This window comes from Telopea speciosissima, chromosome 6, assembly GCF_018873765.1.
Source record: "Telopea speciosissima isolate NSW1024214 ecotype Mountain lineage chromosome 6, Tspe_v1, whole genome shotgun sequence".
NCBI lineage: Eukaryota > Viridiplantae > Streptophyta > Magnoliopsida > Proteales > Proteaceae > Telopea > Telopea speciosissima.
In genome coordinates, this window is record NC_057921.1 from 53837994 (window position 1) to 53851832 (window position 13839).

Below are 13839 nucleotides of genomic sequence, written 5' to 3' on the forward strand. Positions count from 1 at the left end.
CATCATGTGGACGAATTCTTTTTCCTTGTTTAATTGTGCTTAAACATACTTTCCTATAAAAGGGTGTACCCAGTGCACAAGGCTGTCGCCATTGCGGGGTTTGGGGAGGATCATAATATATGCACCTTACTCTTGCTTTCTTTCGCAAAGATATTTCCAATTTGAATTCGTAATCACTTGGTCACAATAGAGCAATCTTTACCGTTACAAACTTTCCTATCTATTAATAGCTTCAGTCTGAGATGTCATGATTTACAGTATACCATTAAAGCCTTTCCGTTTTACTGGAAAACAGAATAATTTTATTTAAAAAACATTTTTGATAAAAAAAAAAAAAAAAAAAAAAAACCAATTATGCAACTAACCTGCCACTCAGGGGGGCAGGGTGGTCATTGCACCCACCCCCATGTGCCTGGCACAGCCTGCGCTGCAGCACAGAGAACAACGCCCCTTAACTATAAATAAGAGCTTTATCCTTCCCGCTAAGAATGCGAAGATGGCCGTTAGCACCATACGCTTAACGTCCCTCTCCCTCGACAGAATCCTTAAGACCCAACAAAACCTCTCTAAACCCTTTCCTTCAAGAATCTGGAAGGAATTCGGACCTGAATCTCATGGATTCGACGATGAAGGCTCGTCCACCTTGACACTCAGCCACCCCATTTTGCGCTTCCTCGAATCCTTCAATGGTACCATTGAAGAATTCAACCAAATACATGCCCAACTCCTCGTCTTCGGCATCTTCCAACACCCGTTCGCCGCCGGCCGAGTCATTCGGAAGCTTTGCTCCTCTCCCTCTTTGGTTCCTCATGCCGTCTCTATCTTCTCTCAGCTCGATGAACCCGATGCCTTCATCTGTAACACCATTCTCAGAACTTATGTGAATCTGAAAGACCCAGATAGTGCAATTGACTTCTACTATTGGCATATGATCAGGAAATGTGTTTTGCCCAATCATTATACGTTCCCCCTTTTGACTAAGATGTCGGCCGAGCTTGGTTCGATTCGAGAAGGGGAAAGAGCACATTCCCAGATCGTGAAATTTGGTTTAGAATCGGATTTGTTTGTGCGGAACTCTTTGATTCATATGTACTGTGTTTGTGGAAGAATTGAGGATGCACGCTGGTTGTTCGATCGATGTTCTGACTCGGATTTGGTTACTTGGAATTCTATGATTGATGGGTATGTGAAGAATGGAGATGTTGGTGCTGCTCGTTTGCTATTCGATGAGATGCCTGAGAGAGATATAGTGAGTTGGAATTCGATGATTGCTGGTTATGTGGGAGCTGAGGATATGGAGTCAGCGGAAGAGATTTTTGGGAGGATGCCGGTTAGAGATGTTGTGTCTTGGAACTCTATGATTGATGGGTATGCTCGGGCTGAAGTTGTTTTGGCTGCTCGAGAGCTTTTTGATCAGATGCCATATCAGAATTTAGTTTCCTGGAATATCATGTTGGCAGTTTATGTGAGAATCAAAGATTGCAATGAGTGTCTCAGACTGTTTGATAGGATGGTAAGTGGACGAGAGACAAGTCCAAATGAGGCAACTCTTGTTAGCGTTTTAACTGCTTGTGCAGGCTTAGGTAGGCTTGATAGAGGCAAGTGGGTACATTCCTACATTAGAGAGACTGGGAAGATCAAACCTGATGTGTTACTCTCAACCTCTTTATTGACGATGTATGCAAAGTGTGGAGCCATGGAATCTGCAAGAGAGGTCTTTGATGAGATGCAGGAGAGGAGTGTTGTGTCATGGAATTCTATGATCATGGGGTATGGAATTCATGGTCAAGGAGAGAAGGCCCTTGAGATATTCTTGGAGATGGAAAAGAGAGGACCAACACCAAATGATGCTACCTTTGTATGCGTCCTTTCTGCATGCACTCATGCAGGGATGGTATTAGAGGGTTGGTGGTATTTTGATCTGATGCATCGAGTTTACAAGATTGAACCCAAGGTTGAGCATTATGGTTGTATGGTTGATCTTCTTGGTCGTGCAGGTTTAATGAAAGACTCGGAAGAACTTATAAGGAAAATGCCGATGAAGGCAGGTCCAGCCTTGTGGGGGGCTCTTCTGTCATCATGTAGGGCACATTCGAATCTCGAACTAGGAGAAATTTTGGGCAAGCAACTGATTGAGTTGGAACCGCAGGATGTTGGCCCTTATGTGATGTTATCAAATATTTATGCTGCAGAAGGTAAATGGGATGAAGTTGAGATGGTGAGGAAGATGATTAGGGAGAAAGGGTTACACAAAGCTGCAGGGTATAGCCTGGTTAACCTTGGTGGAGCTGACTTTGAGTCTATTGTGGATGATACTTCTTCTGTCCACAGAAAGAGAATGATGTACTCCATGTTAAGTGCGATGGGTACTCAGATGAAGCTGTCATGTAGAGATTGTGGCGAAACAGAGTATTATAAAATTCTATAATGACTTCACAATTAAACTGGAACTGTAATTTGTGGTCACAATGTATAGCCAAAGAAGGATTTCCTTGGTCACTAATCGCTTTATTTTTCTTTTAATTTATCAATTTAAAGGAATTAAAATGCAGTGATACCTTTGCATATGACAGATTAAGCAAATTCCCCCTACGTTCCTTTTCACTATCTACTTCGGCGCATTGGTAAGGTTGCTCCATTGCAACCTAGTGGTTGTGGGTTCGAATTGGGAAACAACCTTTCCACAAGCAGGGGTAAAGCTGTGTACATTATGACCCTCCCTAGACCCCGCAATGGTGGGCCCCTCATGCATTAGGTACGCCTTTTTTCAATAAACTTGAGTCTGAATGCTACTACAACTAAAACAATATCCAGATTAATAAAGGAGGAGTGTTTCCTGTGGGAGAGTGTCGCACGTGCAGCCAATAGTAGCACGTGTAGAAGCATCAACAGAGGCGACATTTCAACCTTTCATGGGAGTGGGCGTGGTCATTTTGTCCCCCTTTGTGTCTAGGTGCAGGTGCCACACTCCCCTACAGAGTTCTTTCTCCCTTAATACTTATACAAACTGAATACTAATAAGGAAAAAGAACGCTACATAGTTGTGTGGCTCCTGTGCCCAGGCACAAGAGCACGCTAAAGTACTATCCTACCCCTCATGAAGTAAAAAATTGCACCTATGTTGATGCCCACTGTGTGCATTCTCATTGGCCCTTGCACTGGTGCAGACGCTACACGACCAATAACGATCTGTTGCTTATGATAATAACAAGGGAGAGAGGGATAGGCACACCACCCATGTGCGGTAAGCTAGCAGGCAGCCCCAACTAGGGGGGTGTGGGATGAAACATCATGCAGAAGGGCCAAGGGGTCATTTTAAAAAGGGGGGGGGGAAGAAGAGAGTTATAGACACAGAGGGTGCTAGCTTACGGTACACCGGTACCGATAGTGTGTCCAGCCTTTTCCCTAATAATAAAATAAATACATAAATAAAAAACAGGAACAGAAAGGTCCATCTAGTTTTAATAACTAGTGCATATACTTGCTGCACTAAGGCCCAGAAAATGTGCCTATTCTTCCCAGACAAGACCTGGTTTTTCCAACAAAGCAAGCCTGCAGTCTCCGAATCTTTGTTTTCTGGTGATTCAACTTAAATCAGTATTTAATTCATCATCACCCCACCTCCTGGGCCTCTCTTTCACTTCCAAATTACTATTTCAACATTAAGATATACAATCCTACTCACCCAAAAGAAAAGAAAAGGAAAAAAAAATAAAAAATCCAGAGATTCATGAAAATTATCCATTTTATCACTTCTTTTTTTTCTTCCAAGCGCAGAACGGAGTACATGTAGTAATTATAGCAGAAAATGAATATTTGAAAGGATTAAAAAGATGGCATTAATATCTGAAAGATGCCCTCTGAGTATCATTAAGATGGCTTTAAACATCCAAATGCAGGAACAAAATGGAGGAAAAGAAAAAAATAATTATACAACAATTTTCTCTTCATTTCTTCCTTTTGCTTTGACAAACAATGTTGCCAAAACATTAAGTATATAGTTAATTAGAGAATTACATCCCCGAAATACAAAACTTGGTCAACCAACTCTTCTGCATTGCCAGGAAATTGGCCAATCATCATATTTGAATCAAGCATCCAAATACGTAGTTGGAGAGGATACATGATAATGTGGGTTTGAGTGAGACATTGATTGGCAGGATTTTTATCATAGTTATCTGCGTAGACAAATCTGAAGAACTGCCAGTTACTTCAACACTCTATTGCACCACAGCTTGCAATATTTGAAGGAATTAAAGAAGTGCCCCTCCATAAGTAGTTTAGCTTTCTTGCTCTTTCTCTTGGCTTTTGATCCTGGCTAACTGGGAAAGCAGCAGGTCATGCACTCTACCCTTTAGCTGCACATCAAAAGTTCATAAACACTCCGCTTCAACATTTCGGTGCTTCATACGATATAACATTAGGTAGACTATGAAAACAGTCACTCAATGTCCTTCCCAGGAGGATGCAGGAAGCTGAGGACCAAAAATCAAAGCATCCCTCCATCGGAAATCCCAGGCACCAATATTCCATCAGGTTGGAGAGTCCTGTCTAGGAGTTCTAACAGATTGTTATGATAATCAACTAGATCAAACTTTCGACCTAGTACTTCCCGGTAACAATCAAATAGTGGGTTCCAACCCCATTCTCTCTCACCAAATGTCATTGGTAAAGCATAGGCAACTCCTATTTCCTATTACTAAGATCCGGTAAGGATTTACCAAAAAAAAAAAGATCCAGTAAAGCATTAAAGTCTGAACATTCGTTAAGTTAGGGGAACGTCACTAAAAGAAAAGAATAATACGAGTAAAGCCAAAAAGGTGGTCATGTAATTAACCTCATCAAGCCCCACTTCGTTCATCACTGATACGCAGATTGCTCCATCGGGTCCCATTTTCCTATACCTTGCCATCTCTTGGTGGTCAGCATCTTCATCTTCTGTGCTGAAGATGACAGGCGACTCTCGCAGCAGATCACACTTGGAGACAACATCAAGCCAAAGGTGGTTACTAAACCTTTCTTTGATCTCTTCGTATATGACAAACTGCAATCAATTGTTTTATCTCTATAAGCTACCAAAAGTTCCAGACTGGGTGGCATCAGAAGGAAAGAACTTTTAAGGAATTAGTGCACAAGACATGGGGCTCAAGCCTGAGTGCCCCTAATTTGCATATGATAAAGAATGGTATTCCATCATCAATTCACATCATTAGATATTAGGAAAAAAATAATGAACCACATTCACAAATTGATAGGAAAACCATGCTAAATCCTGCCCAAAAAAACAAGGGGAAAAACCATGTTAGAAGGTTGCACTTTAAGACGGAGTCACGTAGCACACCCTTAATCACAGGTGAACTTGAAGGGGTTGAGCTATAAGGCTGTGCAATTAGGCTCACTTAAAGTAAGGCCTCAAGTCATAAAGTTTCATACACCCTATAAAATACTGGTACCTAGATATGTCTATAAAATGAAGGGAAGCAGTTGCCCATAATTTAATAATCAGCAACCCCATTGAGCATGGTTTTGATACATGCTCAAATCCAATTCATGTAAAAGATTGATGTGATTAATGTTTCTCATTTACTTAAATTGGATGGCTAATGAATATTTTAATAAAAAAGTATAAAGGCGATTCTGATTGTTAATTTCTTCTACATGTTGGTCAGTGAGTAATATTGGCTGTCATTACTCAATACTTACTCCAAATGAATATACCTGGTTTAACGAAAAAGGGGAGGGTTGTTTGGGGGGGGGGGGGGGGGAACGCAAAATCATTTCAGAAAGGAATACACCATAACTCAAATCTTTATGACGATTATTCGACATTTCCCTAGATTTTCTGAATTTATGCCTTTTAAATATACTACCACAAAGATAATATGGTTTTAATCTACTGGGAGAGCAGTTGCTCATTGCAAATTATCCGATAATAAATAGAGTGAAACACCATACCTGATCAGAAGGTGAGGTCCCACATTCTCCGGACAGGTCATGGACATATAAGATTGCAGTTGGTAGATGTGAAAGGACAGCAAGTGTTAACTTTTCCAAATTATTCCTGTCCTCTACATGTTAAAGAGGCAACAAATGTGAAAACCTATAAAATTATGAGACTAAATGACTGTGCTCGCCACACAAATGAAACAGGAACACTGGAAATTAAATGAAGCCAGAACAGAGTACAATGACTACCATTGAAAGTAATGAATTTTATTATTCATATAGTAGAGGTAAGGGTATCAATATATGTAAAAATTTATTTTTGCCACCTATGAACTTCCTAGAGGAAGAGATGTATGCTAAATGTCCTCCGGTCAAATTGAAATTGACAAACATAAAAAGTAATCCATAAATGTATGCTAAATGCATCCTTGTCCATTGGGGGGTGGGGGGGGGGGAGAGAGAGAGAGATGCTACTAGCATTTAGAATTGTCCACTCTACCTTGCAGTGACATAACTAAGGTGACCTCTTATATGAGATGCCCCCCTATTGAATTAAAGTTCAATTATAGCTGCTACACGTTAAAGTGTCACAGTTTCCAATGTCTTGCACTGAAGTGGGATCATATTGACATATCACCAGGTCTATCAGGTCACAATCCTCAAGATTTTAGATGTCTGTTCGGTCTTTGTTCGTTTTAAGAAATTCTTCACCATCACTGTACAGATATTACTTTTGCTAAGCACATGATATGGCAAACCTTTGAATGAGACCTGATTAGAAAATTTCTCTATTCTGGCCAGGTGATTGTAAATTCTCCGACCAAGGAATATATTTGGACAGAAAGTGTTTTTTTTATGGCCATTGAGAAAATGCAATAGACATAAAGTTGCAGATCATTCAATAAGAAAACTTATGCAATATCAGGTGAAACCACTAGATGGTAGGTCTGAGCAATCCATCTTTATTATCCATACCCCACCTCCCACCCCCCACCCCCCCAACACACACAGAGAGAGCCTTACCATCACATCTCTTCAGAATACCAGGAGTGTCAGTCACCTGCAGTTAAGTTCTTGTTTCTTAGATGTAATTGAACTTCCAAAAGGAAAGCGGACAGTGATGCACTATATAAAGTCTTAAATTTCAAAAATGAACCTGAAAATTCTGATAATTTAGAGCTATGTGACCCATCAGAATTCCCCTAGTTGTGAAAGGGTAGTGGCAGACCTGTTACATGGAAACAAATTATAACCATTAAGGGCAATCCAAAAAATACAATAGATTCAATTACTTATAGGTACAAATTACAGGTCAATGGCAAGCGAAATAGTGATATTATGAGCGATCAATAGTCAGTGGTATGGGGTTGGGTCTCCTTCTTTCCTCGTTATCTCTCTCCTTTCTTTCTTAAGAAATGCAAATACTCACAAAAACACACCATCTCCCTAAAGAAATGCCAAATACTGTGAGAAGCAAGGCACTTATATCGGAAACTCATCCAGTCAACTGAATACTGCTGATTCATTAGATTTTCAATGTTTTTAGTTTTTCTGAATTCTAAGTCAAAAGAAGGTTTGCATCTTCATTCCTGAGATCAACTCCTCAGAGTTAATTCCAATCGGTAGACAACTTCAGATTTTGAGTATCAGACCTGATTTTACTGAAGTCAAGGAATCCTTGAATGCTACAAATTGACCTTCACCGGAATTTTGTTTATTGATATTGGTTAAGTATCTAACTCTTTATAGATCTCCCATGATTATGTTATTGTCATAATATTATAGTTTTATAACAAATCCAAAGACCTGTCACCCCACGACATTAAAGCTTCAGAGAAAAAAATAAGCAAATAACTAGGATGGCACATACCTCGGGCTTTCCAGTTGAGAGAATACGGACTAGAGACGATTTTCCCACATTAGGAGCCCCAACAAGACACAGAGTTGGTGTTTCCAGATCAACTACAGGCATTGCCCGCAATGTCTGCAAACATTGAGCACACAGTTGTTTAGTGTTGTGGATAGCTCAACGTCTGAGATGGTAAATAAACCATATTAGGGGAAAACGCCGCAAAATAACGCCTTTATTTAGCAAATAGGAGGCCAATGTGGTGGCCACTGTAATCAATGAGCAAAGATAAAGGAGTGTAACTCCTAATTTGGTTTCTTTCAGTCATATGACTGAAACAAACAAGAGGTACCTTTGCCATAAGCTCCTTAAACTCCGCCAATCAAAAAAAGAGATAAATCAAGCATGAATAGGTGTAAGTGCTTTTACCCAGGTAAGAGGGATGTATTCAGCATATGACATGTGACTGTGCTTCTGTATGTTGCTAAGGAGCACAAAATTCTGAAGTTTAATATTACTATGCAGAGAATCTCAGTTCAGTTATGTTGTACTCAGTGTGTTAAATTCCCTTCAACTTGGGCCTTGGTGTCAGGCCAGTTCCTCATGACAGCCTTTTAATAATTTGTCAGCATATTATACCCAAGGTTAGGAGGAAAAGGGTGGGGGGAAAAGAGGAAATGGTCATGCAGGCAAGACAACACACATGGTTTCATAGTTGTCAAGGCATCACCTAGGTGGTCCAGGCGCCCCTTGCTGGACACACCTAGGCAGTCCAGGCCCCCTCCAATGCCTTGGGTCACCTAGTTGCCTTGACAGCTATGCATGCTTTAGAATAATAAAAAGAAAAAGATCCAAACAATAATAATAACTGAAGAACAGGCAATCAAATTGCCTAGTTTTGTTGTATACGAAATCAAAGAGAACGTAAGCATCATCTACCAAAAACATTCTGACTGAAGCCAAGATTGTGATCCTCTTCTTCTATCACATCAAAAAATTCAAAAATGCCAGAAAAGGTGTACCTTAGCAATGTTTAATAAATCATCAACAGCATTTCCTTCAAGTTTAAAAATGTTGTCCAGCTTTTCCATACCCTATAGATAGAACCACTCATACAGCTGAGGTCTCTGGATAAAGTTTACATTTCCAGACGAAAATAAGATGCCTTTGCATACATAAGCGGTTAAGCACCAACCTCACTCAATCGTTCCTCAGCTTCACGTTTTGACAGGGACTGCAAGAAATTAAATGACCACATTTGCCTTTTATATAATACAGGAAATAACAAATTAATCAATATGTTACACCCTCATGCATGCAGTAAACAGAGAGAAAAGGATGTAAATACTAAAAAAGGCATATCAAAGCCAATAAAAATTCTCTGACAGCAGAAGGCATATCATCCAGCACACATTTAAGGTGATGGAAGTTTCTGAAAAATTAAGCAATTCTATTGAGAGAAAAGAAAGAGAAGCAAAAATTAAGGGCACAAGGAGCTCGAATCGAAGTCCTCTTAATATTAAGAGCATGTTTTTCCTATTGCTGTTTTGAAGAACAGTCTTGGTGGGTTTTAATCCATATTGTTTCTTTGCTAACATATTTTAGATACAAAGACTCAGAGAAGCCCCGATCGCCGTGGTGCAATGAAAAGAAGCATTGTCCTGCTTCCACAGGGTCCCAGTACGGGGAGGAATGGGACATTTGCACAGAGTGGCCTCCCTTAGACACAAACTAATTTCTACACGCTGGTAGCCAGAGCTTTTACCATAGCACCAAGCGACGGCCCATATTTGTTAATCATATCTAATATCAAATAATGCAAGTAGAAAGCCAAAAATTAGGTGCTACAATAGACATTCTATCATCACAAAGGTACAAGATACATAATCATGCAAATACAAAACAAGGAGCATCTCTCCAGGGATACTGGGATTCACACCAATAGACAGTAGGAGAGAGGTCATAATATTAAATTTTTCATTAAACCCACCTCCGATGAGGGGTTAGAGAGAGATAAAGAGCTTCAATGTAGTTTGGAAGCACATTTCCCGAAGGCAAAAAAATGCATCAAGAAAGGTAGTGATTCAGAATTCTAGCAATAAAGAAGTAGGAAGATCATAGAGATGTATTCATTTTAGAGATGAGAAAAATTGAACCTTGGCACAGAGAGACGCATGTTCCTTCCCAACAGACTGCACCTTTTTTCTAAGAGTGTCTACCCTTCCCAATACCTGTCAAACCATGAGGAGAATGAAAAGAATTACTAATGATGATTGTACCACAACCTTTTTCTAGCAATGGACAAAATTGAACATGTCTAAAATAGTATAACTTAGAAATTATATTTCCTTCGCTAGTCTAATCGATGCAGATCAAATCAATGGAAGATGATCTGCTGGTGGTGTGTTTCAGATATGTTAGCAATGGTGTTGCAAGAACGAAAAAACTAAAAATACAATCGTTGGGGAAGAGAAAGAGAAGAGAGAGAAGAGAGGAGATCATGGGAAGGGGAGAGGGAGAGATAGAGAGAGCCAATCTCTTTCAAATAACTAATTCAATCCATTATCAAATAGTGTGTAGCTGGAAATCTGGAATAGCCTTGCATATATTTGTATAATCAAATCTTATATAAAAAAAGAAATAAATAAATGAAAAGGGGAATTAAAAGAAGGTGTCAAGTTCTAAATACACCTATAGATGTGTCATTCAGACACTCCCATTAAATAAAGAGAATACAATGCTAAATCAACCCACGACTAGATTGGATAAGGCTCGTTCATTGAACCTGTTCACCCAATCAATCAATTGAACCATATTTTGAAACTGAAAAGTTCAAATCTGGACCAAACTGCCCCAAACCAAACCAGTCTTACATTACTAATATTAATACCTCCTCAAATATGGAGGTATGTCTATTTCCCAGTACATTATTTCATCTGGGTAACTTAAATTTGAATACGTCACCATGATGCATTGAAATAATTTTATGTGCAACATCTTTAACCCTTCAGAAGAGTGAGAGGAGAAACCCACTGAATTCCTACTGCAAAAACTCTGAACGACCCAAGATTTTGTTGAGCTTTGACAGAAGATAAGTAAACTACCTTTTCATAATTTCCATCTCCAAGAGTCAACTCAATAAGAGATCGTTCATAAGGGTGCAGATACTTTTTATTTGGGAAATTCTCCATATAATTTCTCAATGGAACAGCCAATTCCTAATATCCAAAACAGGGTAAACTTCAGGTGCCAGTTTCACAAGGTTTTGTTTGCATAATAATTTCTGAGTGCAAGAGTAGTTTAATAAGATACAGGGAAGAACTTACTTTCATCAGTGCATCAAGTTGTTTAGCACCTTTGTTTCTCTCTCGCTTTGCAGCATTGGCAATGCCTACGGTACATGCAAACTAAATATCATGTCTTGCACCTGGTTCCATAAACCAAGTTCTGAGCTAATTGACATCTAGGGAAAAATCATTGTGTCCGTAATCTAACATCACAAATTGACTGATCAATACCCTTTGTTGGAGAGACCTTCTTTGCTTTCCTCAATGCCGAATAAAGAATATCAATTGATGGCATCACCATTGGTAGTTTTTGAAATGCGCCGACAGGCTCTAGTTTCGACAAAGTTTTTGCCTACAAGTTAAAGTTTGTAAGGAATTGAGATTTCATCTTGACCAATAGTACAATCACTGGTTAGGGAAAAGCCTTGTTAAGGATCAGACACAGGTGAAGATTCAAGAAATGGAATCAGTCATCGACTCATCATAGATTACACTCAAAAGATATCTAAATTATATTATAAACTAATGTAAGATACAAAAATAAATCAATGAATTATAAATAAACTTCTTACTAGAATTTTCACTGTAGAAACTTAATATCCTTATCAAAGAGATAAATTTCCCAAAAAAAAAAAGATCTAAAATATGCTAAAGTGGTGGTCAAATGAAAATCTAGCAAAAGTGAAGGCTACAAGAAGGAATACAGAAAGTATCCTTAGTTGCAGAAGAAATCTGCATATTATCACTACTTTAGTGTCTCTTTCTCTTGGGTGCCTACAACAAATGGTACTCTTTGAGTGTGGAAGATTCAGCAAAATCCAGATCTTAAACGGATGGGCTTAGATAGAAGCAACCTTCTTTTTAAACCTTTATCTTGACACATGGCAAAGTCTGATTTGGTCGAAATTTTGAAGTAGTTGATGCAGGAGTAGAAAGTGTTGTGGACAAGTCCATGAAGTTTGAGAGGGAATCAAAATGCCATATTGCAGATATAACCACCGGCATGAGAATGGTTTCCTCACTGGTTGTAAACAAAACTGGCTCCCGTAATAATAAAACCCAACAAGACAGCATACATTCAACCCTTTTTTGAGAAATTGATGCCTCACTTTTTCATGAAACCCAACTTAGTTGCAAGTTTATCAAATTAGATCAGCAACACACTCCCCATAATGGACAACAACTGTAATACAAATTTAATTATTTTATATGCCCTAACCTATAAAAAAAAGTTAAAATTAGAATGTGTCTAAATAAGATCAGCAATTATTGAGAAAGAATGATTGGAGAGAAATACCTCTGTAGGAACTTCCTTTCTGGCTTTGGTAATGGGTACATAACTTCCTTTAGTAATTTCACATGTGATGGTTTGCATTTTCCTAACAAATGACAGGGAGGCAGAGCTTTCTGTTCCAGGCACCAAAATGATTAGACATTACCCAACAAAATTAACAATGAGAAGGGAGCATAAACCTGTGTAGGTTTCTGTTTGTGCGTGAGTGAAGAAACTACACACTTATAATCTACCCATCTGGAATTAGATTTCTCCAAAACTGAAATTGCAAGGAACAGATTACGGGGATTCCAGCAATAATAAAATAACCTACATTAAGCCAACGAGTGCAAAGAGTGATGTGGACTGTCTTCAAATTGAAGCTGAAGCCAACGAGAGGCACTAATGTGAGATACTTGAGCAAGAACCTACACTAACCGAAAACCGGATTGCCTATCGTTTCTTTCAAAAAACGATATTTGTGCTGCCCATCAAAAGGGCATTTACTGAAGCAATAGAAAGTGAAAATTTTGTGGGCTTGATAGAACATAAGCAAGATTTTCAGCTCATTTCCAATCGAAGAACTCAGTATGACTAAACCTAAATAGTTACATAAAATAGCGTAATGAATTAGAGAACCTTGAGAGAGCCTGGAGCTTCTGAGAAATTGTTGTGTAGAAGGACTTCGCCATACATGCAGGAGATTCGATGCCCCGCTCATCGTCCCTCTCATTCTCTCTGTTTCTGTTTTCTTCCTTTGCGTTTTCAACGGGTAAACACTATACTATCAATTATCAAGTGAGTAGGGATGAATATGGATAGGCAAAATCTACTATCTCATGATATTTCGGAAAGAACATTAAGAGGCAGCAAGAGCCAATGCCCACACATAGAGGGGCTAAAATGACCACCCTGTCCCCAAAGAAATGTGGAAACCCACCTATGTTAATGCTTCTTCGTATGTTCCCATTGGCCCAGCACCGGGGCAGGGGCAAGGGCAAGGGCAAGGGCAAGGGCAAGGGCAAGGGCCACACTGCTTTTTAAGGAACCTTTTCCTTGATATTTTATAGGAGAAAAGAACGATGTATAGCGTATGCTAGTACCTCCTTGTGTCTATCTCTCTCTTCCTTCCTATGAAATGATATATGTGCCCTATTATGGGAGGAGAGAGATAGACACAGAGAATCGCTAACGTATGCTACATAATCGAACATGGAACATGGTTGCCGCTCTTTGTTGTAGTTTTCTTTTTTTTTTTTTTTCTTTTTTAATAAAACTCAACTTGTAAATTAAACATAAGGTGAGGAAGTTCGGCTACGGGTGTCAAACACTTATGCCCCACGCATGCGACCATGGGTAGACAAATTTTTTTGGTAGAAGGGCAAACAATTAAAATTGAGACATTAGTTGTGGCCATAATTCTTTTTAGGGTTGATGTTCTCAATGCCGCAACGTAGGTTGCGCCCAGACACATGGGGTGGTAT

The 13839-nt window shown here is 39.2% G+C and overlaps 2 protein-coding genes across 2 annotated transcripts; one reads left to right on the forward strand and one right to left on the reverse strand.

Moving 5' to 3' along the window:
- The first annotated feature begins 473 nt into the window (after nucleotides 1-473).
- On the forward strand, nucleotides 474-2503 carry LOC122663813 (pentatricopeptide repeat-containing protein At4g18840-like). Its single transcript, XM_043859464.1, has one exon. It carries the CDS (start codon nucleotides 497-499, stop codon nucleotides 2426-2428), a length of 1932 nt encoding a protein of 643 aa, XP_043715399.1. The 5' UTR covers nucleotides 474-496; the 3' UTR covers nucleotides 2429-2503.
- A 1426-nt stretch (nucleotides 2504-3929) lies between these two features.
- Nucleotides 3930-13119, reverse strand: LOC122664714 (nucleolar GTP-binding protein 1). Its single transcript, XM_043860663.1, has 14 exons — nucleotides 12995-13119; nucleotides 12380-12489; nucleotides 11314-11434; nucleotides 11122-11186; nucleotides 10900-11013; nucleotides 9952-10026; nucleotides 8991-9029; nucleotides 8818-8889; nucleotides 7817-7930; nucleotides 7103-7174; nucleotides 6970-7006; nucleotides 5956-6068; nucleotides 4838-5044; nucleotides 3930-4358 (listed from the first exon to the last, which is right to left on the reverse strand). Exons 1-14 carry the CDS (start codon nucleotides 13086-13088, stop codon nucleotides 4281-4283), a joined length of 1311 nt encoding a protein of 436 aa, XP_043716598.1. The 5' UTR covers nucleotides 13089-13119; the 3' UTR covers nucleotides 3930-4280.
- Nucleotides 13120-13839: the final 720 nt, after the last annotated feature.

Coding starts and splice junctions, on each gene's coding strand:
- LOC122663813 (XM_043859464.1), top strand. CDS start 497: ATGGCCGTTAGCACCATACGCTTAACGTCCCTCTCCCTCGACAGAATC.
- LOC122664714 (XM_043860663.1), bottom strand. CDS start 13,088: ATGAGAGGGACGATGAGCGGGGCATCGAATCTCCTGCATGTATGGCGA. Junction 6,069..6,969: donor TATTCTGAAGAGATGTGATG/GTAAGGCTCTCT, acceptor TTTAACATGTAG/AGGACAGGAATAATTTGGAA. Junction 5,045..5,955: donor GGACCTCACCTTCTGATCAG/GTATGGTGTTTC, acceptor AATTGATTGCAG/TTTGTCATATACGAAGAGAT.